Raw genomic sequence first — 27,750 nt, 5'->3', positions numbered from 1 at the left:
GGTGGGTGAGGTAATATCTTTTACTGGACCACCTTCTGTTTGTAAGAGACAAGCTTTTGAGTTTACACAGAGTTGCTCTTCTTTTTTCCCACAAAGGTCAATTGTAGACTGATCACTATCAGTCCTCATCCTCAAAGGAAACCTGCACAATACTTTCAAAAGACAAGCCTGGGAACTTAAATTTATAACTTTGCAAGATACTAAAAATCATGGTCTTAATAATAACACTATTTTACAACAATCTGTAATACACTAACTCCCCTTTTTGTCCTGTGACTACAGGGATGTTAAAGGGTCACTTCATCTTGAATGGTCTTTTAGAATATGTGTGAACTACTTAGGCTATGCTATCTGTTCAACCTTGTATTTAGCTGTGACACTCTGAGTATCTTTCTCAGACCCATGGAAGAGCTGGTTGGTGCAATTAAAGATATTACCTCCCCCACTTTGTCTCTCTAATATCGTGGGACTGACATGGCTACAACAATACTGCATACAAAGATAGAAATGTATCCCAGAAAGCTACATTGCTACTTCTAATAATATGTAGATCCCAAAATTGAGACTTAACCCTTTATCTTCCTCCTTCAGGCTTCCACTTTCCTCATAATTTGAGTAACATGTCATTAGTAATTAGACATGTAGGATAATGTACCTAGGAGCTGAGACTTTTGTCTCTGCATTGCAGCTTCATGGGTTTAACATTGGCAGTATGATATCCTATTAAAACATATGCCTGTACAATCAGTGTAAAAAGCACAGAACTTTATAAGCACAGCAGAAAGCAGTGGATTACTTTTTTTAGAGTCTGGAACACCTTAGGGACAAATAATTGCAATTAAAATTTCTCAGACTTAAACTTCCTCATCCCAGGAGTGTTGCCAGTGAGCATGCAATATTAAAACGAATCAGTTTTCAGTTGATTGTTCCACATCTTTGAGAAAAATTAAATATAAGCGTGGTCCAGATCTGGTATTGTGCCATAAATCAATAGGCCCTTGAATACTACAGTATAGAAATGCCTGTAAATAAATGGTGGAGTATCTTTTGCGGGCATGTTGTGGAGTGAGGGGAAGAATAGAGAAGCAGAGACCATGTAATTTAAAATGCTGATTTGAAGGAGTAGTGTAAGCATAAGTGATGAAAGTCCACTGTGTATCTAAAAGACTTGGTATTTCCCAGCGCCCAGGTCAAGAGGTCAAAGGGCTTGGTGTAAGAATAGCAGATCTAGCAGTAGAGCACGGTGTGCAGAATGCTAATGGGGGAAAGGGCAGGAAATTCTGACTTCTCAGCTAATTTACTAGTTGCTGTGAAGCTGTGAAATTTACGTACCAGGTATTGGTTTTGCTGCAGATGTAAATGAAATATCTTAATTGCCTTTCTAATGAATCTACCATGGTAGCCATATCTGGGTGTGTTTTGTCATGATTTCATTTAATTCTTTCTGAGCTATTTTGAAATCAGCCTGTTGTCTGCTATATCTCCTTGATTTCAAAATGAAGTGTGTACATTTCAGGACTGCTCATGAGGGCAGTGATGCTGAAAGTCTCTCCGTGCGCCGCCCTCCCCCTCCTCCCAGTGTGTTTTAAAGATCGTTCATCAGAGGAGCTGTGCAATTGATTTTCAGAAAATACTGGTGACCTAGAAGAAAAGGAGTACTTGTGGCACCTTAGAGACTAACACATTTATTTGAGCATAAGCTTTCGTGAGCAGCTTATGCGCAAATAAATTTGTTAGTCTCTAAGGTGCCACAAGTACTCCTTTTCTTTTTGCGAATACAGACTAACACGGCTGCTACTCTGAAACCTGTCATGGTGAGCTAGAGAAACTGTTCTCCCAATATTCCTTTGGAAATCCAGATGCATGTCATTGTTAGCCTTGCTTGTATGGTCTTGCCAATAGTACCTCATCGTTAGGATGAGTCAGATGCTCTTCTTTGAGTGAGAAAGCATAATATGTCTCGCTGCCTACCTATGTGCCCTTATTCTATAAGGGTGGAAAATGTGGAGTTAGTCCTGAAAGAAAAGACCCCCCCCCCCCGAATTTTCATATTTTCATGTGGAGATTTGTGTGTGAATTATGAATAAACAGCAGCTGGTGAACACTCAGATTTCCCTGCCCTTCAAAAGATGGTGAATTTTGACAGACAGGTTGAATGGTATGAAATTTGAACCTTGTGTAATCTTACAGTATGGAAAAAAAAATTTTGTTGTAAGGAACTATAGTGGTTTGCAGTGTAAACACCCTCTCTCACCAATTGGACTACAGTTTTGTTTCAGTAAGGTGAAATTCTTGAGAAGGCTATTCAGCGATTATGTAAGGTCAGTGCTGCTCCTTGCTTCAAATTGAGCTTTCCACACAGGTTTTGCCAACTTGGGCTGTAGAAGATTGTTCCTTACAATGAACAATAATAATAGCTACTAAAGGGAAGGATATTCTCATTCTTTCATCCTTAAACTCTTGTCTTCTTAAACACTGTTGCTACTGCTTTGCAAAACAGTGGTGATTTCATACTTGCAGCAGCTGTCCCTTGGCAAGCAGGGTAGGGTGGTCTACTTCTTTTCATTGGCATTGGAACGCTCTTCCTGAAAAACAGAGGAGGGCTGAATTGGTAGAAGTCTTGTACAGTCTGAGGAATTGTTTTGAAGTAGAGAGGTTTTTGCAATTTTTAAACCTTTATGTATTGTGCACTTACTTTGAATTATAAAAATAGAATCTCTTAAAAAAATCTGTCAGAGCTTAACACCATTGGGAATTAAATAAGAATAAGAAAAGGCCTATTTTTAGAAAACTATATTCTCTGTTCTAAGACCCTCAATGGCAAGGAGAGCTCTGACAAGAAACCAAGTTTTAATTAAAAAGGAGGTGAACTTCCATCAGTTCTTGACCCATAAGATGAGACAGTCTTAACTGGGTGGAAACAATCTCTGAGGTGCATGAGAAATTCTGATACAGAGAGCTCCTTTCTATAGGAAAGACACATAATCATAGACCTGCTAAACTGTGCATTGGTTTAAAGGGACACATTTTAGTAATTTAGGTGCAGAACTCCGTGCTTAAATATTGTGCGATAAGTGCTGTAAAAATCGATCATAGCTGAAAATTTGAAGTATTTTTAACTAAAAGATCACAGGACAGGGGAAATCTCCAAAACCCATTGCTTATGGAATACCTGGATTAAAAAAATGTTTTGTGATTGGCTATTTCAGAGCCAGCAGAGGGAGCACAAGTTAATTGCCAAACATAATTACTAGATCTTGATGTTGATGCACAAACAATTAAGTAAATTGAAAGGCTTTGTTAATTTCAAGCTCCGTTGGAAACACATGGAGATAACCTAAAATATTTGCCAAATAGAAAACGGAAAGAATTAATAATTTTTATAATAATGACAAATAATCTTTCAAGCTCCTCAGAGGGAATAAATAATAGAGTAAAAATACTTGTTCTGGTGTCCCTTTTTTAGTCACTTAACGATTAAACTTCAAATTTTAAGCTGCAATAGCATGTTACCCTGAGGAATTCCTGAGCAGGCACCAGTCAGTGCTCTGATTCTTTGAGTCAAAAAAAAACACCTCAACTCATCAGTCTGTTGAACTCATTCGTTGTCAGATAAGGGCGGTATTCTGGCAATTATTTTCCTGAGGTAAGCTCACCTGCATTAGATAGGTACACTTGGTGGATGTAGCAGGTATGTGCGTAGATTTTTACGGGCAGAAGGGCCCACTGTGTTCATGTAGTCTGACCTCTCGCATAACACACGCCATAGAATTTTATCCTGTGCTTCCTGCATCCAGTGGTGAGTTGTTCCAGTGGTTAACTACTCTGTTTAAAAAAAAATAAAATAAATAAAAATAAAAATCGTGCCTCATTTTCAGGTTTGGATTTATCTAGAACTTTCGGCCATTAGATATTGTTGTGTCTTTGCTTGGCTAAAGTGCCTTCTACTCAGATATTATCTGACTGTGTGGAAGTGCTTATAGAACATGACATAGGTGCCTCTTAGCTTTCTCAGTAAGCTAACTACAGCTTATTAAATCTCTCTGTAAGTCATGTTTTCTTGTGGTTCTCTGGTCCATTGTTTATGCAGTTAGTAACTATATTCTCCTCCTTTTACAGATGGGGGTAAATTAGGCACAGAGGTTATGGTTTGCCCAAGGTCACCTAGCTAGTCGTCGTCATTTTGTTTTCCTGGTCTTAAAACTAACATAATAACACTTACACACTCATTGCTTTGTATAGATGTAAAACGAAGGTTAATACTCCACATTTTTTAATCTGCTGAAAGATCTGTATAGATATGTTGCAAAATCCATTAACTATCCCTGAAGAATTGATTGAATCTGGCAAATAGAAAATAGGAAAAGTTCAGTTAAGGCATTATGACCTCCATCTTCAAAGAGCAAGCTGCTAATAAGAGGATCCAATTCACTCTAATCTTTAAGTAACTCATCTGATACTAGAGTTTGTTGCAGGGCAATTTTGCTCATTTCTTTGGGCTAAAAAATTAATTTTCTCCCTCAGGTCTAAAATGTGAGCTCTGGTCAGAAAGTTAACTTATTTTAAGACTCAAATGATATAATAGAGCAAAATATACACTGGCACTAAATCCAAGACAGGGATGGATAGAGGAGAGTGTTCAGCAGCTTTTAGAATTTAAGTTTGGTAAGAGGCAAATTGTGCTTGGCATTTTAATTGGTTCTGCAAGTTTTGTGTTGTTTTAACATATTCCTGTTTTGTCCTGACAGCTTTTTGTTAGTAGCCTTCCTCACTCTATTCAGTGCTATCTGCTTGTTGCTGTAAAAAGCAAAGATCCCTCCAGGTATGTGGGAGAAGACTGCTGGCTCATGAAATCCAAGCTCCAGGCATCACAAGGGGCTTGATTACACCATTTCAATTTCAGAGTAACAGCCGTGTTAGTCTGAAATTGAAGGTATTTTTTCATGCTTTGTGTGTATAAAAAGATCTTCTGCACTTTCCACAGTATGCATCCGATGAAGTGAGCTGTAGCTCACAAAAGCTTATGCTCAGATAAATTGGTTAGTCTCTAAGGTGCCACAAGTACTCCTTTTCTTTTTACCATCTCAATTCTGTCTTTTCATGAATGTTCACAGTGGCCTTGGAGACAGTATGCCTAATATAATCCATGCAATAGTGCATTACTTAAAGCATACGGCATCTGCACCTTCATGAGGCCAACTCTCAGAGTAACATGTCCAGTGTGGGCTTCTACTAGCCTTTCAGTCACTTATTTTCATGATAAATTTCTTTTCTCACCATCTTCCATAGTCTGCAAGCTTTCTGTAGCTGATTCAGTACTTTGTCTGATCACAGCTAGTAAGAGATGATGTAATTTAGTTCCAGCTACCTTGTTTTAATGCAACAGAACTTTAACTCTGTAGATTACTGGTTTGAATCCAGCACAGGATGTTAGGAAGTTTAGCATATTCCAACTTCAGTGGTCCATATGAAACAAACAAATGGACTTTTGGTCCAGCCCCAAACAAGGATGTGCATCCATATTTCACAAATCATCATCACTGTTGTCACTAATTGCCCTGCAGATTGGCAGTCTCATTGGAAGCCAAGGATTGAATGACACACCGAAGCTGAACAACCTTTCTGAATGCTAGAAATAGTTTATTCATATCAGGTTTGAGACGGTCACAGAAGTTGGATTGTCTTACTGCTGTCTGTACTGTAAGTAGAAAACTTCAGTCTCCAATATTACCAATCCAACACCTTTCACCAGCATTAAATTCACTTAAAAAAATACAATTATTTATTATTTGTATTATTGTAGTGCCTAGAAATCCCAGTCATGGACCAGGACCCCAGTGTGCTAGACACTGTACAAACATAGAACAAAAAGACGGCTGACTTTTTTGCTTAGTAAGAAAGTATTAGTATGCCTTTTCCTCATCTTTTGGTTTCAGGCTGGCATATGTGGAGTTGAGTAGCCCCATTTGCCTACACTGGAACAGTGCCTAGATTGATTAGGATTGCACAGTGCCAATTTTATTCTCATTTGGTGTATCAGGTAACGCATATCAGCACTGGTGAGTGGTACCGGTAACCAGATTCCAGCATCAGTTCCTCACAGATGTGTAGTGGGAAAAGGTAGCTCTGCTTGTGACCTCCTTACAAGTTGGTTGTGATTGCGAGTTGAAAAAAGCTGCCAGCATACTTCTAGTCATTGCTGAACCCACCCTTCAGTCCTCATTTACATTTTTCTCCATTTTCTTTCGTCTTTAATCTTGTCTTGTAATTGAGTAGCTAAAACCTCATCCCAGAACATAAGTCTTGTCCAAGTGAATTGCCTAAAGTTTTGCCTGATATGGGTTAGATGCAGAGAGGCCATCATCTGTGTGATGCTTCTTGGCAGTTAACCATCAGAATCGGCAGCTTTTGCCCTTAACCATCAGGCCTCCCTTCTCTGGGCTGCTGTTAGAATTCTCTCCATGTTCTGGCCATTGAAGCCATGCCGTTGTGTCAGTGTATCACTCTGTGCAATCTGGTCAAACCCTTGGACGCGCTGTGGCTGTGCCTTTGCAGTGCAGCTCAGTTGAGTAGGAATACTATTTTTTGCCAAGTTCCAACAGATCAATGAGCTACTTCAAGAATGCAAAGATCCGAATAGTTCTGGCTCTCGCGGTAGTTCTGTTCTCTGAACAGCGACCAGACTCTGCTTTATTGCTTTAAAAAAAAATAAACACAACCTCATATGCCATTTTGCCAGCTGTGTACCATACTGTTGTCCAAAGCATAATACATTAGCATTTATTCAGCACTCTGTGGTTTCGTGTTCTGCACAGCTGTTAATTAATCCATCCTCACACCTCTGAGAGAGCTAAATAGTTCCCCCACTTTACAGATTAAATATTTTTAAAATAAAGATAGCTATGCTTTTAAGTCTGTGTGGAGAACTCTCAGCAGGATCATGATATAATTGCTTCATTAAGAGGGAGTACAGAGCATAAACTTTGAAGCTTTTTGGCAGTTACCCACTTCTAGTTCCTTGTCCTTTCTCTGGTTTCCACTTCCTCTCACTCTGAAGCCATTCTCTACTTTACCTGTTACGGCAACTTGCAGAGCTTCTGTTTTGAGAGGAGAACAACAATGAAAAATGAGCTGCTTCATGCGGTGCTCAGAAGTGGGTTCTGGAGCCATTCCTCGGAAAGCAAGAGTATTGTCATTGCTGCTGCTTTATTCCTTGTCTCCCACCCTTTTCTGGTCTCCATAAGCCAAGAAGTTGGAATCCTGGAGCAGATTCCAAGTGAGTCTCCTACGTAGCAGTGCAGGCATAAATTACAAATATCCCTGTATGTAGGCAGGCCTTTGTTTCTGGCAAGGTTCTTAATGCTGAGACCCAGCCAAGACACCTGCTGTTTTTATAGAAACTGTCAGTATGCCTGAAGTACTGTGAAGAGTCCTTGCCCTTTTAAAGACCAAACAATTATATTCTCTCTGAGCAGGAGATGTGTGGGGCAGGCAGTTCTGTTGTATGAACTGGACATGCTTTTTGTAAGTACAATTCTTGGTGATTTTTCTTAGTGAATTCTAGGTGTTTTAAAAATAGGTAGCACTGACATGCGTCTATCTTTCTAAAGACTTGATTTATCTATTTTGTAGAGGCTTTCAGTCAGATTTGCTAACTGAGAATTAGCTGCTGTAAATGAAGATGGATGTTGGGATGGTGTTGCTTTCTTCTTGCTGAGTGCCTGCTGCTGCCCTGTAACCCTTTTAATGATTCCCTAAAGAGTGACACATGCCTAGCTAAGGGCAGGGGACTGTCCATTAGACATCTGGCAGGTGGCACTGAAGGGTGACATTTCCAGCTGAAATTTACACAGTAACGCTTTTATTGCCTGAAGTTCTAGAAGGGTTTTAGTGTGGCTTTCTACATATGTTGTAGCCTCAAATTTCCTTGATGCCCTGACTTTGCTGCACACTGCATCTAGTCACAGGAGGCTAGAGATAGAGCTACAGGTTACCAAGCATTCTATTGCCTTTCGGACGAGTCGAAGGCCTTGTCTACATTGCCACTTTACAGTGCTGTGACTTTCTTGCTCAGGGGTGTGAAAACACCCCCTCATTTCCCCCTTCGGAGTGCTGCAAGTTCCAGCGCTGTAAAGTGGCAATGTAGACGGTGCACCAGCACTGGGAGCTACTCCCCTCCTGGAGGTGGTTTTTTTTACAGCGCTGGGAGAGCTCTCTCCCAGCGCTGGTACTGCGACTACACAGCCACGTTTAACATTGCTAGTGAAGACATACCGTCACAAACTTTTTTAGAAATCTGCTAGGTCATCAGAATTTGCTTCCTGTAAACATTTATCAGCAGTTTCTTTCCCCTTTATGGTTCATCCAGCTACTACTTGTGAGGAAGAAAGAGAGAGATTCATAGTTCTAGTATTTGTATTCCGCCATCATCCTGCTGTACTATGGATCAGTGGTTCTCAGCCAGGAGTCCAGGGCCCACAGGGATCCGTGAGCAGATTTCAGGGGGTCCGCCAAGCAGGGCTGGCATTAGACCTGCTGGGGCCTATGGCAGAAAGCTGAAGTCCCCACCACCTGAGGCTGAAGACCTCGGCTTGCAAGTCCCGCCACCTGGGGCTGAAGCCGAAGCGTGAACAACTTAACTTTGCGGGGGCCCCCTGTGACACGGGGCACCAGGGAATTGCCTAGTTTCCTAACCCTTAACGCTGGCCCTGGCTTTTATATGCAGAAAAACAGTTGTGGCACAGTTGGACCATGGAGTTTTTATAGGATGTTGGGGGGGAGGGGCCTCGAAAAGGAAAAGGTTGGGAACCCCTGCTATAGATGATTAAAATGATGTACAGTGTGAAAGCTTTCTAGTGATTGGAGTCATCCCAATTACAACTTCCTGTCATCTCACTGTTGGATCTCTGACTGAAACACTGATTGCAAACTTCTTCTGCGTTGAAGAGGTCTCTCTTGTCTGTTAGCTCTGTCCAAGCATAGTGTGCTGTACTTCATAGGGTTAGTTACGACAGATGAGGATTTTGTCGTCTTGGCAGTTGTACGTGATGAAATTTGTATTGAATTTCAGTAGATCTGTGAGCTAGAACTATGGCAACATTATTTTAGACAGCCTCCCAAAAGGGGTCTGCTGAGGTTTTTCGTCTGATCTTGGAGCCAAATCTGAGAGGGCAGTGTCTCTTTTTCACCTGTTAATTTATTGCACAGAGCAAGCATGCACATAGCAAAGGGGCATGTGACAAATTGCTCATCACAGACATAGTAGGTGTGGCAAGGGACTGATATTAGGATTGAGAACTGTAAACTACATATATTAGAAAGGTGGAAATAAGTGTCTCCCTGTACTGATCTGCTCACTTTTTCCTCACTTTCTGTACACAGGACCAGCACACAGAGGTACGTGTAGTAGGTTACATTACAGTTGTTGTGTGGGTTTAGCTTTAGGTGTGGACAAGGTTTTCGTTCCTTTTTTCACCACTTTTTTCCTACTAAATGTGTCACGTGATACCTATTCTAAATTTGCTGTTTGCTTTTATTGGCACAAACAAGATGCTGTGCCTGTTGCACAAAAATAAACATTTCCCTCATTATTGCAAACTCAGTATTGTTCTAATGTGTCCATGTGTGTCACCACTGCTATGCAGGAGGAAGTTTTATAGAAACGCAGACTAAACAGGAAGTGATCTGTTCCAGCGGGGTGGGGATATAGACAATGTGGGGTGTGTGTGTGAGAGTTTCTTGGAGTCACATGGCCCAGCATCTGGATAGCAGTTCTCTCTAGGGAGGTTTGTTCATGCAGCCGTATACAGTTATTAGGCTTCTGGAATTACAGTTCTATGACATTGCAGGTCAGGAGTTTGAGTAAGAATAATCAACTCACCAGGTCTCAAAATAAATCTGGACACCTGCTCTCATAAGTTATTTTTGTCAAACTAGAAACTGTATGGAAATTGAGCCACCACTGATTAATATTGTCCAACACGTCAACAGCTGTGTCTTCCGCTAGATCTCCTATCATCTACCTCATCTGGAGGGACTGTTAATGCTTATTTTGTGAATTGATACCTACTGAAAAGTGTTTGACTATCCAGCTTACCTATTGAAAAGTGTTTGACTAGCCAACTTTTATTCTTTAGATGTATGAGCATTTAAAAAACCATTAAATACATACAATGCCCAAAATAAGTTGCAGAGAACTTCTTCACTCAACCAAAACCACCCTCTCACAGCTACCCACTTAAGAAAAAGACTGAGTGTATGTGTGTGTTTGTGTGTGTGTGTGTGTGGGGGGAGAACAGGACAAAAAATTGATAGAGATGGAAGAAATTCCGGTGGATAAAGGGCTCTTCATTTAGAGTGCCCTTCTTGTGGTCCACTGATCTATAAATCTATGGACAGTAAACTCAGATAGCCCTGTTGATCTCCGCTATTTGCAGCATCACTCAAAGAATGGAGATAGTTTCATAGATAACTATAGCCCAAACTATAAAGATGAGAACTATTACTTCGAGTGTGTCTAGAAACATCTGTGCGCTAGAACTGCACAGGCGTAATGTGCTACCTGTGCAGAACAACACTAAATAAATGGGCAGCCACCGTCTGAACTAGCTGAAGTTTCCAAGTGGTTTTAGGGTATGTATATACTTCAATTAGATAGCATTGCTGGCCTATGCCAGCTGACTAGGACTCATAGGGCTCGAGCTTACGGGGCTGTTTAATTGCGATTATAGATTCATAGATACGAAGGTCAGAAGGGACCATTATGATCATCTAGTCTGACCTCCTGCACAACACAGGCCACAGAATCTCACCCACCCACTCCTGTGAAAAACCTCTCACCTATGTCTGAGCTATTGAAGTCCTCAAATCGTGGTTTAAAGACTTGAAGGAGCAGAGAATCCTCCAGCAAGTGACCCATGCCCCATGCTACAGAGGAAGGCGAAAAACCTCCAGGGTCTCTTCCAATCTGCCCTGGAGGAAAATTCCTCCTGCCCAACCCCAGATATGGTGATCAGCTAAACCCTGAGCATATGGGCAAGATTCACCAACCAGAATACTACAGAAAATTCTTTCCTGGGTAACTCAGATCCCACCCCATCTAACATCCCATCACAGGCCATTAGGCCTATTTACCGTGAATATTTAAAGATCAATTAATTACCAAAATCATGTTATCCCATCATACCATCTCCTCCATAAACTTATCGAGTTTAATCTTAAAGCCAGATAGATCTTTTGCCCTCACTGCTTCCCTTGGAAGGCTATTCCAAAACTTCACTCCTCTGATGGTTAGAAACCTTCGTCTAATTTCAAGTCTCAACTTCCTGGTGGCCAGTTTATATCCATTTGTTCTTGTGTCCACATTGGTACTTATGTGTCCACATAGATGTTTGGGCTTGGGCAGGACCCTCTGACCTCGCAGGGTCCTAGAGTTTATTATCCTATGTATGTTGTGGTATTTTTCTTGTTATATTAATTCAAGGATATTCTCTTCTACAGAAACCAAAGCCAAAGCCTCGGCCGTCCATCACAAAGACTCAGTGGGAAAGTAATTATTTTGGGGTGCCTTTGTCCACTGTAGTGACTCCAGAAAAGCCTATTCCCATCTTTATCGAGCGATGTATTGAGTACATTGAAGCAACAGGTAAGAATTTCTCTTGGGGCAAGCATCAATGAGTAAAAGTGTCCACTGGGAGCTTGGTGCAAAAGTCATATGTTTTAGTTTGTTAGGAAGTCCAGGATCATATTACCCTTGAGGGAGAGAGGCTTATAAAAATGTTTGTATGCAGATGCCTTTTTATATATTGGAAGACTGGAATTGCATTTTCCTTAAGCTTCCTGCACTTAAAGTAACCCTTTAAGTAAGCCAGGTTGCACTGCACTTTTTTGGGGGGGGCGGGGGGGAGGAACAGGTTGTATACAAAAATCTGCATTACAAGCAGTCTAATAGGTTAAATTGAAATACTGAATACAATACAGTATTTAGGTTGTGAACTTGAATCCCCATTCCTTGCAATTTCAGCTTCCCTGATTTGTATAAGTAATTGACAAATCATTTGTATTTCATGAGATTAGAAAATGAGATAATTTGCTTTGTTGGGTTAAAGATGAACTTTATTTTGGTGCCAATGTGGGCTTGGGCTTGTGCCTCAATCATGCTACACAGAAATTGCATCCAGATGCTGTAGAACTGCGCACTTTGCTGTTTCGTGTCAACAATAAAAACTCATTTAATTTCATTCTGTTTGGCAAATGTATTAAGGTTTGTAATGCACTGAAGATGTAAAGTGCCATTCTTGTGATTTCAGAAGTTTGCCAAATACTTACTAGCCACAGAAATAAATGTGGTAGCCAGAGAGTAATATGAAAATACCACTCACCGCGCCCCGGTCACCAATATCAAGGAGTGGTGTCCTAATGAGAAACCCAAACCCAGCAATCCCCAGTGTTGTCATTCTCTTCATGGCACTGACGCCAAACTTTGTGTTTCATCTTGTGCATGGTTAGGAAAATCAGATTATATACTGAGTTTAATTTTCTGTTTGGCTTCTGGAGAGAGAAGGATGGGGTGTTCTCCCATCCCCCTTACAGATGCAGAGTGGAAGGGCATCAGGAAGCTTGTCTTTTTTTTTTTTTTTTTTTTTTTTTACTTTGTTCATCCTCTCCTTGGATCACACCCCTACTGTTGCTGCTGATCTCTGCCTTATAGCAGAGTGAAAATGACATTACTTTGACCCGCTTCACTCTGCTACTGTGAATTGCTGTGAGCACAGTGGCATAGATTAAGGGTATATCTACACTACAGCTGCTGCCGTAGCACCATAGTTTAGACATTTCCTACATCAAAGGAGGAGGTTTTTCCATCAATGTACTCAATCCACCTCACCGTGAGGCAGTAGCTAGATGGACAGAAGAATCCTTCCATTGACCTAGTCACATCTACACTGGAGGTTAAGTTGACCTAACTGTTTTGTCAGGGCATGACATTTTTCACATCCCTGAGTGATGTAGCTAGGTCAACCTAAGTTTTAGGTGTAGACTGAACCTCAGGCCTCTGCTGTTCTTGGACTGTTTTTCAGGGTGGTAGGTGGGGAATCAGTGAGAAGGGAGGAAGAGAAAACATTCACCTTTTACAACTCTTGAGTCTGCCACAGGCATAAGGAATGGCATGAGCTACCAGTTAGCAACCTGTTGCCATGTCAGCTGAACACTGATGTGCATGATAAAGAAGACAGAACAGTCAAGGGGCAGTAGTGGAAGAAACTATTGTTCAAGCATAACTTAAAATTGATTTAAAAAATAACTCAGTATCCCATTCTTCAGTATTAGTGAGTGTTCTTATTTGGCTTTTCCCTTCCCTGTGTTAATACAATAGGCCCTGAGATTATTCCTGATTCTGACACTTGATATCAATCTGTTTTCTAGGGATAGAGAATTCCCATACCTAGTTCTAGTTCCATTTCTGGGGGAGTGACTTCTAAAACTTTTAACATGGAAATATACATGTACATTTCCCCGTTTGCTTGTTCTGTACCTGAAGTGCAATGCAAGGATGTAATTTTGGAAGTTTATTTAATGGTTAGAGATTATCCTTGAATTCTGAAGCTAGGGTTGAATTGTACTGAAAGTCATCACAAGATTCAGTTCTGCCACAACTTCTGTCTCAAAATTCTTTAAGTAACAAAGAATTCTAGATGTCCTAACTATATCTGGATGGTTTACTTAATTCTGTTTGAAATACACTTTTTTGTGTTTCAGAGTAGCAGCCGTGTTAGTCTGTATCCACAAAAAGAAAAGGAGGACTTTTGGCACGTTAGAGACTAACAAATTTATTTGCGCATAAGCTTTCGTGAGCTACAGCTCACTTCATCGGATGCATTCAGTGGAAAATACAGTGGGGAGATTTATATACACAGAGAAGATGAAACAATGGGTGTTACCATACACACTGTAACAAGTGTGATCAGGTATGGTGAGCTATTACCAGCAGGAGAGGGGGCGGGGGGGACCTTTTGTAGTGATAATCAAGGTGGGCCATTTCCAGCAGTTGACAAGAACGTCTGAGGAACAGCAGGGGTGGGGGAAATAAACATGGGGAAATAGTTTTACTTTGTGTAATGACCTATCCGCTCCCAGTCTTTATTCAAGCCTAAGTTAATTATATCCAGTTTGCAAATTAATTCCAATTCAGCAGTCTCTCGGAGTCTGTTTTTGAAGATTTTTTGTTGAAGAATTGCCACTTTTAGGTCTGTAATTGAGTGACCAAAGAGATAGAAGTGTTCTCTGACTGGTTTTTGAATGTTATAATTCTTGACATCTGATTTGTGTCCATTTATTATCCACTTCAATCTCTTTATTATAATAATAGCTCACCTTACCTGATCACTCTCGTTACAGTGTGTATGGTAACACCCATTGTTTCATGTTCTCTGTCTATATGAATCTCCCCACTGTATTTTCCACTGAATGCATCCAGTGAAGTGAGCTGTAGCTCATGAAAGCTTATGCTCAAATACATTTGTTAGTCTCTAAGGTTCCACAAGTCCTCCTTTACTTTTTTGTGTGTGCTTGACAGTATTTTTTATCCTTTTTTTTGCCCTCCTCTGGTTTTCACTTGCTGCTTTCAAAGCCTTGATAGCATTTGAGGTGGGAGGTGCTCTTAGTCTCTAGTAATGCAAATTCTTCTTCAGTAATAGCTATGCTCAAGATTACAGGCTTAAACTAATGTGTTAGTAGCCCAACACAGTCAGGCTGCGGATTACAGTCTCTTTACGCCTGGATTTATTCCCTCTAATCCAAGTGTAATCAGTAATGATTAAGTATCATTAAGTGTGGACAGATTGCCTCAGCCTGCTATTAACCCTGATAGCAACATCTGGAGTTGAGTAATGGTGTTAACAGTCTCACTATTTGAAACTTCATGACAAGGGGGAAAATACACTGACTTCTAATCTTTCAAGGTCTGGGTCAAATGAAGCCTAGACAACAGTCCAAAAAGTCAATTTTAAAGTGTGATATACTGATTTAGTTCCAATTAAATAACTCTTCAATGTAAGTCTGTATTCTATATTTGAAAATGCTTCTTTAGACAAGAACTCTCTTCTGTTTGATCTAGTTGTAAAATGCCAGCAAAGCTTTGCTGGAGTGCTAAAGGACATAAATCTTTGGTGTCCTATCCCCACGTTCTCAAAAGTCATACAACAGGGTAATGTGTACAGACAAAATAAAGCTAGTGACATATATGTCAGGTTTCAGACTTCATTTAAAATGAAAATGTCTTACATATACAGAACCTGCTTTTAGAATAGGTGTAGGTAGCACCCCTATTGCTTTTACTGGTCCCTTCCATTATGCTGTTCCTTTGTTAAAGGTCTTGGGGTTTGATGCAATGTGTAGATGGAACTTAATCTTCAGCTACCCTTCTGTATCCTCTTCAGATACTGAGTTTGTAATGCTCTGAACTGGAAGGTGAAGACCTGACACAGATATTGAAAATCCAGCTGCTGATATTTCATTTTCACTGATTTTTCTCCAGTAGGTGTGATTTATGAGCCTATCCCCTAATCCATATTGGGCTTCTGAGATGTCCTAATACCTAAACTGCCTTCTCTGAAGAGCAGCTTTTTGCTAGAGACAGTTGCATTTTGGTCCCCATCTGTTCTCATTTTTTCAAAGTGGTGATATGGCTCCTCAGATCTGTGTGGTATTTGAATTGCTGTCAGGATTCAGTTGTTGGAGTCTTTGCTTTGACCAATGGAAGATTTTCTCTTGCTTGGTGATAAGTCCGTTTATCTTGAGGGAATTGCCATTTTCTCCTGAAGATCTTTGATCCTACAGCTGTGGCCTTGAATGGTCATTTTCTCTTGGGGGCTCTAAATTTTTCTATATATGTTTCAGCTTTATTCCCTTATGGCTCATATGAGGGGAAAAATGGGACAGCATCTTTGTTGCTTTGATGGTATAATTCAGGCATTTGCAACACTGGTGACCAGGACATCTGTAAAGACCCAAGAATTTATTTTTCCAGCCAGAGCTAAATTCAAATAGTTCTGTTGCCTGCTCAACACCCAAAACAGCAGGATATTCCTGAAGAGATTCTCTAGTCTGAAACCTGAAGTATTCTGCATCATCAGAATTTCCTAGGTTTCAGTTTTTGTGTGTTTGTACAGGGGAACATCTTTTGTCATTGCAGTCCAGCTCTGTTCACTTAAAGTTCATGAGGGAAAAGATAATCTCTTCTTGAAACACTTCCTAAAACATGCCTTCTATCCATTGCATGTGCCTATTAATTTCCCTATCAGTGATACAAGTTCTAATGTTTTTAATTTATTCACCATATATCTTTGACAGTTTGTTTATACTGCAAAAATTAAAGGGAAAAAATTTATCTGTGGACAAGTGGTCAGTCATTTCAGTTACAAATGATTGAGTTCTTTTGGTGGTGGCGGTGGTTGTTCTTACTATAGTACTGCAGTAGTGCTTATGAGTTCCAAACAGCGATCAAGGTCCCCTTGTGCTTGTCACTGTACAAATGTATAGCAGAGATGGATGGTCCTTGTCCCCAAAAGCTTACAATCTAAGTTGTAGACAGATTTTAAAAGTTGCTGTACAATCTGCTTTGGCTTGGCTGGAAAATTAAACTAGTTTCTTATTTTTCTGGGAAAGGGTAACTGCTCTTGACCTTCCTGACTATTTTGATCTACCAGAGTAGCTGAAAAACCCAGGCTCTATCTCTTCCCAGTCACCATACACCTGTGATCAGACAGCTAAGTCAATACATTCAAACTAATGTTCATCACCTCCCCATCTTCCGTCTCTCACCAGAATAGCAGCTCAGTTCCGTTCTGTTTAGCCTCTTCTCTCCTTACCCCAGAGGCAGCTCAGTTCTCTTTGCTCCCATTCCATGTGGCCCCACTCTTTCACCATCCCCTGATTGATGTCACTCATTCTGCCCCAGCCTCATCGATGGCCTCTTTTTGGCAGGTAGGAAACCTGACACATTTATTTGCCCAGATATTATTTCTACTTTTCCTGAGCTTCTGGGTACTGGTTTAGTTAAATTGGTGCAAGCTTGTGTGCACACGTTCTGGTTTCAGTTTAAGAATGTCTACACACAAACAACTGTCAGGCATGGCACAGGTAAACTTAGTCCTGCCTCAGTGCAGGGGGCTGGACTTGATGACCTTCATTTGTGATTCTAAACTTGCACTTTCTACACACAAACTTGCACTAGCAAACTAAATCAGTTAAAAAACATACCCTTAGTTAAACTGGTGCAACCCTGTGTGTGTAGACAAAACTTAGAGTATTTTACTCCTTGGGTATGTTGGACTGGGTTTTTATGTGCACAGCTACACTGAGGTATCTATATATAAATTGGTTTAATTTTTGTATATTTGCTTTAGGGATAATCAATATGTCATATTTACTGGCAGTTATGGCTTATTTTCATGTGTGTTTAAATATGCGCATTTCTTTAATTGTAATGGAAGTTTCTTTTGGAAAAGCCAGTAGCTTTAATTTCCTGAATAGTGATCAGAACTTGGCTTGATATAAAAGGAAATGCTTTGCTTAAGGACTTATAGCTGCCCTGTTTGCTAATCATTTAATACACTGGAGGAATGGGTTATACTGTTCTCTCAACTGGCAGTTCAAGCACGCGCAGTCAGTTGTCTCAGCACGTACAGACTCCTGTAGATGAGTCTGAGACTTTTTGGCCATCAAAATACAAAGATTGTTACCTGGTCTTTCTCCATGGGTTAACATGAACTAAGTGTGCTGCAGAGGCTTGTAAGAGATCTTGAGTTGTAAAATTAAACATATGCACTTAAAGGGGAAGTTGGATTTGCACGGTAAGAGATATAGCGGGGGTGGGTGGCGGCTAGTTAATCAGAACTCCACTAAATGATGATTATTGCAATATCAGGTCTCATAAATGTGTTCTAATATGTGAAGGGAGGAGGACAACCCCAAGTTCTTTGTTTTCTGAGAAATATGGCAGTGAGCTTGTATTAACTGTATGTAACCAGTTCTCACCAAACTCAGAAGAGCCAAAAAGGGATAGTTCTCTTTCCCCTGTTTACACCTCTCTTTGTGGCGTGTACAAAAAATGTGCAGAAGTCATTGATTTACTAATCATCAAAGATTTGTTCCAAAGAAGATTCTCTTTTATAGATTTGATAGGAAGGGCCCTTAATGTTTTGGTAAGAGTTGGGAAAAGTGATTATTTGTTCTGCTTGAATTAGCCAAAAGTGAGGGTGAAGGCCAATAGGTTGTTGCTAGTAGAGGTCAAGGGCTGCATGAGGAAGGCAAGGGGGGACTAAATGGTGTAGGGGGTTGGTAATCGGATACAGAGCCTCTCCCCTCTGGGTCACTAGTTCAAATCAAACTGGTATCAGTAGGGACTGAAAGTTAGCATCTGACAGCTGTTCATTGGCCTGCCTGAAAGGAGGTCTGGTGGTCCTAGAAAATAGAGGATCTCCTTTTGTCACTAAGTTCTGCAGTCAAAATTGACACACAGCCACTAACATACATTATTTGGGTTCTTTGGACTCAAAAAGGGTTTTTTTGTTTGTTTTTTGTTTTTTAAAGAACTGAAGTTAACATTCACAAGAGGCATCAGAGAGATGTTCTGAACATAATACAGATCTTTTAAACCTAAACAATTGGACAATGTTGATTTTTTTTTTAAAGTAAGCATGGTATTCTGCTCGCAGATTAGCGCTTACAATAGAGAGAGAAATATCTTAGTGCTTCACAAGTATTTTTAAGGCTGTAATTGCTGTGCTAGGTTTTTATCGTAAAGCTGTCTTTGCTTCAGCAGCCTAAAGATGAATAAAATGCAAAGTGCTGTGGTGGTTTTGCTTCCTGATATCATGCCAGAGGTTCCGACTGCTGATTCTTCTACTTACATTTTGCACATCTTCTTTTGGCTGCTGCCAAAACGTAAATTATTTTCTTTTGAACATGTAACTAAAGTGTAATAATCTGCAAGTAGTAACATTTTCAGGCATAGAACAACCAGCGACTTTGTAATACAATCCTGTCGAGCTTTTGTTTTGTCAGAAGTAATCCTGTTCTAGAATTTAGGACTGCCTTCAGATTAACTCTAATCTCTGGCTGTTGCATTCTGGTAGAACTGCATAATATAAGGCCATTTTTCTCTGGAGCACTTTGAGTGTAACTTCTGTTCAGTGGGAAGGAAGAGCTTTGAATGAGACCTTTTTCAAAATAGAAACTATAAAATTCCTCCCAGGAATGTTGGAATATACCAATAGGGAGCCAGATCTTGTTCCTGCTATCATTGTACTATGCTTCCTTATGAATAGATTGCTTCTTATTTACGCTTGCTCTTTTCTCTGAGCCTTTTGATCCATTTGCAGCCATTCTGTGTGAGAGATTGGTTTGTACTCTGAAATGGCTGGTGTGTAGAAAACAGTCCTCTAGGATTCTGTCTGCAGACATTTTTAATATTGCGAAAACACAATAGTCTGTCCCTCACAATAGAAAAACCTCTTTTTCTTTAGTGTACTAATGAGATATTAGGCTTTCAGTCTGTCACTGCAAATCGCTCACCATCAGATAGAGCAGGTTCATTGGCATAGCTGAAATGAGGTATCCCATTAGCCCACTTGCTGTTGTATCAGCAGGTCAGGGAAGCTTTAACCACTGGTTAACACACACATCCACTTCTCACGAAGGAAACTGCACAAAGGAAACTGGCTGACAAGGTTACATGTCATGGCTGCTGCCTAACCAGTAAGTAGTTCCACGCCTTGCATGAACATCCGACTTCCTTGGTGAAAGGAGAGATGAGTATCTTCAATGAGGGCTGTTGCATATTGCAGCATTGACGTTAGAACAACCAGCTGTAACGATGTCCACCCTAGCACGGACTTGCAAAACACTTTTCACAACTATTACAACTTCCACATGACCTTTCTAGGAATCGGTTCAGATGTGCTGGGTGAAACGTGGAATCATGCTTATGCTGTGCTGCGCTGTAATAGACACAGAGGTGTGTGTATTTGCTTGCTGGTTTAGAGCCTTGTGATATGGCTTTGCTAATACAGTTCTACAGCAGGCTCTGAAGCCCTGTTCACACTGTAACTAAACCAGCTAAAGCTAAAATGTCCAGTGGTGCTGTCTCAGGCTATTTCTCTAGCAGGGTTTGAACACAGGTGCAAAATGTTTTTTATTTAAAAAAAAAAAAATGGTAAGGTGACATGCTCTAATCATGTTGACCATTCAGTGATAAATCATGTGGTTTTTCTTGTAGCATGTTCAAAGTTCGTAATGCATCAGAACCGCAACTAGTCCTCACTAGGTCCTCCCACTGTGTTACAAATAGCTAGGGGAATGATTTTACGTGCAAGGCTGCGTCTGTCAGCTTTACATCTGTAGCTATAATGTATTCAGACAGTACTGTATAAATAGCTATCAGGGCAAGGTTTTTGTTAGTGCGTCTGTAGCTCATTTTGCCCCAGTGGGATGAATAATACCCTGCAGTTAGCAGCCAGAATTCTCCCTCAAATAATGGAGTGCTCTGAATATTGTTAATCTTTTTCTTAGTTTGGTAGATCAGTTAGAGGCTGAGAGCCCTTTGGGCAGACCAAGTACTGGTTGGTTGGTTGTACGTGTTGATAGTGTGCTGTGCCCTTTGTCATATTGCTGACACCCTTTATGATGGATATGCTGAGAGTGCAGGTCTAACCTGCTCCGAAACGGGCAGAATCAGCACATACAATAGATCTCTAGCTGGTGTGTTAGAAGAGGGATTTTGTTCTGTATGTGAAGTGGAATGGCAGTGATCAGCCATTGATAATCTCCAAAGTGAAACCTAAATGGTGTCACCTGAAGATGCTTTAAATCAGTGGGGTTGACCATTTAGTTTTTTCTTTTACTATGAAAATCTGTTCATTTGTTTTACCTTTCATGGTACAACACTAAATACCATTTGAAAGATTATGTTGCTTCAGGGTATTTCTCTGGTCCTGATTTGGCAGGGATTTGAGTACATATACATCATAATGCCCAATACAAAATATATATTTGAGCCCAGCAGGTTTTGAACTCATTCTCCTGGTGATCATGTGCTTCTGTTTTGATTAACTCTATAGCATGAGCAGGGGGAATCCATATTTTATCAGATTCTACCAATTAGTGTAATTGAAGGTTTTAGGTTTTTTTTGTTTGAGGGCTCATAACTTTCATCAATGTTTGCTCTGAGTTTAAACTTCATGTACAAGAGGCTTTCCCTAGAGGAGCCTTAATCTGTATAGTAGAGGAAAAAGTAATTGTAATGAGGAAAATAGTTAGCAAGTTAGCCAAAAGGGGAAAAAACTTGTGAATGTAGGGAGGTAGGAAGGCCAAGAGTTCAATTCTGTCAATGTTTGGCAACTTGGCCACTCTGTGCCTTTATTAGCACAGCTTTAACACTGTTTATTTAACAAAAAACAAAAATAAGCCCACAAAAAGCAAAACAAAACCCTAGAACTTAATTGAAAACCAGAAGCAATGCAGTGCGCTCTGATATCCTGGAAGGTAGGTTGTACTGTGTTTTTTTTAAAATCTAACAGCTATGAGCTATTGACAAATGAAACTGCATTATGTTGGTTTCTCTCAGTCAAAAGACTAAATCCAATTCACTAGTTACAGTCTTGCCCTGTGTATGTGTTGGTCCTCCAAACTTCACTCTTCATCAGTTCATCTCTGCAGCATTAATAATTGAAGTAATGTGAATAACTGTGGAAGTTCAAACGGAATATAGATTCTTTTTATCCCTTATAGCAATGGTGGGTGAAACGGGATAATATCTGTGAACCATTTTAATATTTAATTTTAGCCAGGTTGATCTTGATGCCTTAAAGTAAATCCCTGCATGTTTGTCCCCCTAGGAAAACTAGTCTGTGAACCTTGGGTCTAAAACTGAAGATCAGATTTTCTAAGTGAAGTAACTTCTTACTTACTCTCAGTGAAAAGAGTAAAGCTTCCAGGTTGCTTGCTATGTGGGCTAAAGTAATCACTTCTGCATACTCTCTCACCATCCCACCTCCTGCATGAGGGTGATATTACCTGGAGTTTCACCTTGTGGTATTTCACATGTGGGATTCAGTGATTACTTGTTGAAACAATTAATTTCCCAGTGGTTAGCTCAGTGTTTAATAACCCAAAGGTCTTAGCAGCAATGCTGCTGATGTAGCTTTGATATTAAATACAAGAGGTCCTTGTGGGGGAGGGAATATCAGTAGGTGTTCTTGTTAATGCAACATTGCAAGAGGGTGAACCTTCAGCATAACTCCCTGGATGAAAGATCCATCAGCATTACCTAGCTCTAAAAGAAAAATTGCCTCAAGCTATAGAATTGGAACTAGAGAGAGATGAAGAGTATCTCCATTACCGGGAAATATTCTTTCAGGGAGAACATTAAAACCTGCAGCTGTGGATTCGTGGCTGCATTATATCAGATTGTGCACGTCATTCGGAGTTCACATGTCAGCCTCAGCTCTTTGGTTGCAGTTGAAAGCTCTAAATAAAAACGGACTTTTGATTTTTGTATGGATGGTTGTGACCACCGCCACTGTTTGCTAGGCTGACTGAATAAATGAGCAGAGTGCTTTGTGTGGAAGAACATATTTAAATTTTATCTTTTAATTTCTGATGGTGTCTTCAGGAAAGCAACTTCTTGTTAGATCAAGAGACCTTTAGAAAACAGATTTTCAATGATTATTCTGGGAGACAGATATGTATCTTATGACAAGCAGAACTGCAGAAAAATGTCTTCCAAAAAGTGGGGAGTCTTATACAAACTCCAAAAGGATATGTTGTTTGTTATCCTAGCCCTAATGACTATTTATTGCTGGGTATGACGAAGTGGGAATTTTCTGTAATGTTTTTGAGATTCCTGTGTATGCCTCAGTTTCCCTTATTTTTTGCATGTTACTGGGAGAGGCAGGACTGTTTGCTTTCAGGGCAGGCTGGGAGACATAGATATGAATGTTACTTAGCTCTCTGAGCCTGAATGGGATGTTAAAAATGACTGGCCGAGACTGACCCCATATCAGTGGAAAATCTGAGAAGATGGCAAATCCAGTCACCAGTGCACTGATGTCTAGCAACCAAGGTCCGAGAGAAAAATGGAGTTTACCACCTTTCAGCAGAAAAGCTGAGCAAAATCTCCCAGCTCGAAAATAAGACTGGGGAAGATGTGAGGTGGGAGTACAAGAGTTGGCTGCTACAGGGAGTCATGGGCTCTCACCTAGGAACTGACAAGGAGATGAGACAGAGAGATGGAGTGTGAACATGAGGGTTTCACTGCGGCTTGGCTGGGGGCTCTGGGCTAACCAGAATGGTCTATGCCTTAACCTTCATTTCTCTGTGCTAACATAAGGACTTCCTGTGTTGTGTGCCAGTTGACTAATAAACCCTACTGTTTTGACAGCACCATTTGAGTGTCACTGCAAATGCTTGGTGAGGTACATTAATCCCTGAAGAATGTATAAGTCTCCACCAGGAGCATGTCTCAGGTGGACTTACTGAACAGAGCTCATGGTATGAAGCAGGAGTGCTGAAGCAGCAGAGGTTCAGCCTCAGGAGAAAATGAGGCCATGTCGCCTATCCTGTAGGAAGGGTCTGGCATAGTGAAGGGGTTCCTCTAAGAGACTGCTCCAGAGCTGGGGGCGTAGGACCGATACTGTGGATCAGTGACCTTGATGTCCTAAATACAGTCTCCACTTTGAGACCCAGCTGCTCACATATTATCGTCTACGGTTTGATTTGCAGGTAGGTTTCAGCATTAGATAACTGAATCCTGTTTAGCCAAGCAGAGGTGGCATGTGTTAGTGTGGTATTTCTGGTCTCTAAAGGTCACTTCTCCCTTCCTTTCCCCAGGTGTAGGTGGAATTCGTAATCTTGGAATTTGTCCTTATATGTTGTAATACCTGTGTGGGGAATAAGACTATGTTATAACTTCAGAGCCATATCTTTTCCGGTTATTGTCCTGTGACACTTTAGCTTTTTTCTACACCAAGTTTAGACTTGCAAGCTCTTCGGGGCATTGTCTGTCTATAAGGTGCCATGCGGATTTATACCACTACTGAAATGTCAGCCCTCTCCACCTTTTTATTTTCCTCTTGGGAGCCTATATTTTATACTGTAGTAAGGAGGAGTGAAATTCTTATAAACATACCAAATCTTCTTTTCTGTTGGAGTCCATGACTACTCTTCCTTCTTGGGTTGAGAGTACCGTGGTTCTGGTACTAGAAGGAGTACTTACAACAGCATATGTTTGTTTATAACATAGGGAGCAGAGAGTTATTTTTAGATAAAATTCACCTAAAATTTATGACTTTAACAGCTGTTTGGTGCCTTATTGTATTTTAGTAGGTGCAATTAAATAAATGCAGACAGCTATCAGGGACTCGATTTATTTTTTGCTAAATGGCAAACTTGTGCCTGGCAATATCAACGTGGAGGAAGATTTAGTCTCTGCCCCAAGGAGTTTATAACTTACTTCATTAACTAAGATTGCATCTAACATTGTAAAGACTTGGACTCTCCAGTACTTTAACATTTGCCATTTACATCTGTTACCCATGATCTTTTACTTGCATTCTCTTGACCCTTCAGTAAAATCTGTCTTGCACTCCTGTCCTTTATTGCATAGTATTCTGTAATGTAAAGAATGGTGTTCTCAGTGCTGAAAATAGAGCACAACAATGATCCTGCACTATAAATACTAAATGGAGACTAGCTTTGATTGTAAAGACAGAAAATCATTTTGAAATCTGCATTTTAAGAGCTTTATGTACACAGCATGTTCAGGCGAGATGTGGACTGGTTAAGTCATGTGGTATAGCAAAATATCATTGTCTTGAACTCAGATTTTCCAGCTGTCTCTGCTGCCCACATGGTTGATTTGTGGGTGATCCCAATTGGTGGAAATCAGGTTCTAGAAGAGTGCTGTGAAAACTCTCCAGTAATATCTTTTTTTTAAAAAAAAATAAGGTGGGGGAGTTTTATGACCAGATACCTGAGTTTAAGCTGTTTTTTCTATTTTCTCCTGTTGTGGTAATTTTCTAGTCCTGCGCTCAGCCAATAGTTTATTCCTGAAACTTTGACCTCAGTGCTTTGGCTTCAGTACCTTTCACATGTTCACCTGGGCCAGCTGGTTCCCAGTCACCAGCATACAAACCTATGCTAGTAGTTGAGACTTGTGCCAAGTATATATGCCCCTTCCTCCACATCGTGTCTCCTTCTCTTGTTCTTGTTTTAACTTAGACTGTAAATTCTTCAGATTGGAGACTCCTGTTTTCATTTTCTATACTTTATGCTGGTGTAGTACAGTATATCTAAGTTCCCTATAAGCTGTGTGGCCACGCAGCAACCTATTTAGTGCTGCGTAGGCACTCGGGACTCGCCCATCTGTGACCTGCTGCAGCCGGGGGAGGGGCAGCCCGAACCCCTCCCCTACCCCGAACCCATCCCCAGCCTGGACCTGCTGTGGCTGGGGCACCCCTCCCCTGGCCTAGACCTGCTGCGGCCGGGAGTGGGGCACCTATCCCATGGCCCCAGCCCTGGAGCTGCCGCATCAGGGAGAGAGCTGGGGGAAGCCCCACCGCAGAGCCTGCACCCCCAGCCAGAGCCCTCACCCCACCCCCATACTCCAACCCTGTGCCCTGCCCTGAGCCCCTCATCCGTGGCCCCACACCGGAGCCCTCACCCCTCCCCACCCCAACCCTCTGCCCCAGCCCTGAGCCCCCTCCCACACTCCGAACCCCTCCACCCATGTGACCCATGTGTCACACATCACTTCCATATTGGTGCACATAATATAATTCATTCCGCACGTGGGTGGGAAAAATTAGAGGGAACACTGCAGTATATACATAGGTGCACCCAGTTGGTTGCTGAACCTGTGTTGGTTTTGAAGCAGCTCAAGCTCCAATTGTGGGATCCTGAGGAGCCTATACCATTGCAAAATGTCCATAATAAATGGGAGGTGGTGGGCACCGTTGAGGTCTTATTCTGGTAAAGTGATGATGGTGGTGGTGGTGTCTGAAAAAGTTGGAAACTGCTGTTTTAAGCTACCAGTCATCAATTTTAGGGAACTTTCTTCTGATGTTGGTGTCTCCCCGAACCCTATGTCCTGCAGGAAGCGTTTGCTTGCCTCTGACAACAAGCAGAGCCTCTCCTGGCTCTTTTCTTTCTCCTGGCTCTGAAATTCTAGCAGCCATTTGAAGAGCTTGGTAGTCAATGAAGCAGTTTGAACAATGATTTGAAAGTGGTTTTGTGTGAATAAGAAATACATGGCAAATGAATGATTCATGGCAATCCAGACAAAACCTCTCCTCTAATGATAGTGTTAGGCTGGGTTTGGCAGCAGACCGCCAAATCAACTGTATTGTTTTAGATCAAAACACTGAGATCTGTCATTTGTAGAGATGAGAAATTTACATATCTGGTTTGCTCTGTGCAGTCCTTTATTTCACTAAACAGATCTCTTTCGGCCTCTGGAGAGCTCAGTGAATGAAACTTGCACTTGAGGTCTCAATAATGTGTCATTCGTTTGATAGATAATTGGGTTAAATCCGAATGGCTCTGTGGCCATGGGACAGTCACCATGCTAATATCCTACTGCAGTTACCACTGTTTTCCCACACAGAGAGCGGCTTTTTGACTTTGCACAGCTACTTTGAAATATTTCAAATGAATGACAATTTTTTGACTTCCCTCCCCCACGTTTAAAATGTTTTCTCCATTTCTGGATGATGGAAACATTATGATTTTGCTTAAATGTGAAGACTGATGCATTCATTTAAATGTGCTACTTGTGTGGAATTAAGGTGGTGGGGAAATGGAATCTTTTCCAAGTGCCAAAGATGTAAGGAGGTCTCAGACACCTCAGGCATCCGGCAGCTTCTGGTGACATTGGATTATGGGTGCCTGCTCCCAAGTTTGAGGTTTGTGGTGTCCTAGGCAGCTAGGAAAGCATGGAGATGGGAGGTTGACGAAGGGAGGGAGGGCTGGGTCTTCCCAGGAAAGGCACAACAACCAGTAGCAAGTTTGCATAAATAAAGAGGCAAATTTCTTTTGTAGGTTTTAGTAACTGATTCTACAGACGTTTTAAACTGTGGCCTAATGGAGCCTGAATAGATGACTAGTTCTGAGGAAAGGTGTGTATACTTCTAGGTCAATGACAGATGGCTGTTGTAACTGTCTATTAGAGATTCTGCTCAGTTTACTGTACGGTGATTATTCAGGAAGTTTAAAACCAAGACTGTTGCTTGATCAGAGTGACAATGGCAGTTCAAGAATTATGAAGTTAAATACCAAACAAGGCAAGGCTTTGAGCCAGTAAATGTTTCAGTGAATACTCTCACAGTGGGGGTCTTGTGATAACATCAGGGCTACAGAGATTTGTCTTCAGTGTTGTTCAGTGTCAGAGCTTATTCTGAAAGACTTCTAATTCATTACAGTCCTGTTGATACTGGCTGGGGAAAAGTTAACCCTTCTAGTGAGCAGTGGCTTTTTCAAACATTGTTCTTGCTTGAAAATGGCTCACAAGTTTTGACAATTAGTGCACCCAAGCAATGTGAATTCCTTCTTGTAATGATGCTGAGAGAGGAAAAATATTAAAAGAAATTATTTAAAAATCAGTTTCACTGTCACTAAAATGCCTCCTTAATTATGCACGACATTACTACAGGGCAGAGTTAAGGTTGTTTGGTTGTCTTAACTGTGCATTTCTTA

The 27,750-nt window shown here is 40.9% G+C and overlaps 1 protein-coding gene across 1 annotated transcript in view; it reads left to right on the top strand.

Moving 5' to 3' along the window:
• Nucleotides 1-27,750, top strand: part of ARHGAP35 (Rho GTPase activating protein 35) — a 101,189-nt gene that overhangs the window by 40,965 nt on the left and 32,474 nt on the right. Inside the window, exon 3 of the mRNA XM_074937589.1 lies at nt 11,500-11,644. Coding sequence (XP_074793690.1) covers nt 11,500-11,644 — 145 coding nt within the window. The remainder of the gene's footprint in view (nt 1-11,499; nt 11,645-27,750) is intronic.

Source organism: Natator depressus, chromosome 23 (assembly GCF_965152275.1).
Source record: "Natator depressus isolate rNatDep1 chromosome 23, rNatDep2.hap1, whole genome shotgun sequence".
In the NCBI taxonomy this organism is placed as follows: Eukaryota; Metazoa; Chordata; order Testudines; family Cheloniidae; genus Natator; species Natator depressus.
Note: the sequence above shows the minus strand (reverse complement) of the source record. Positions and strands in the feature narration are given on the sequence as shown.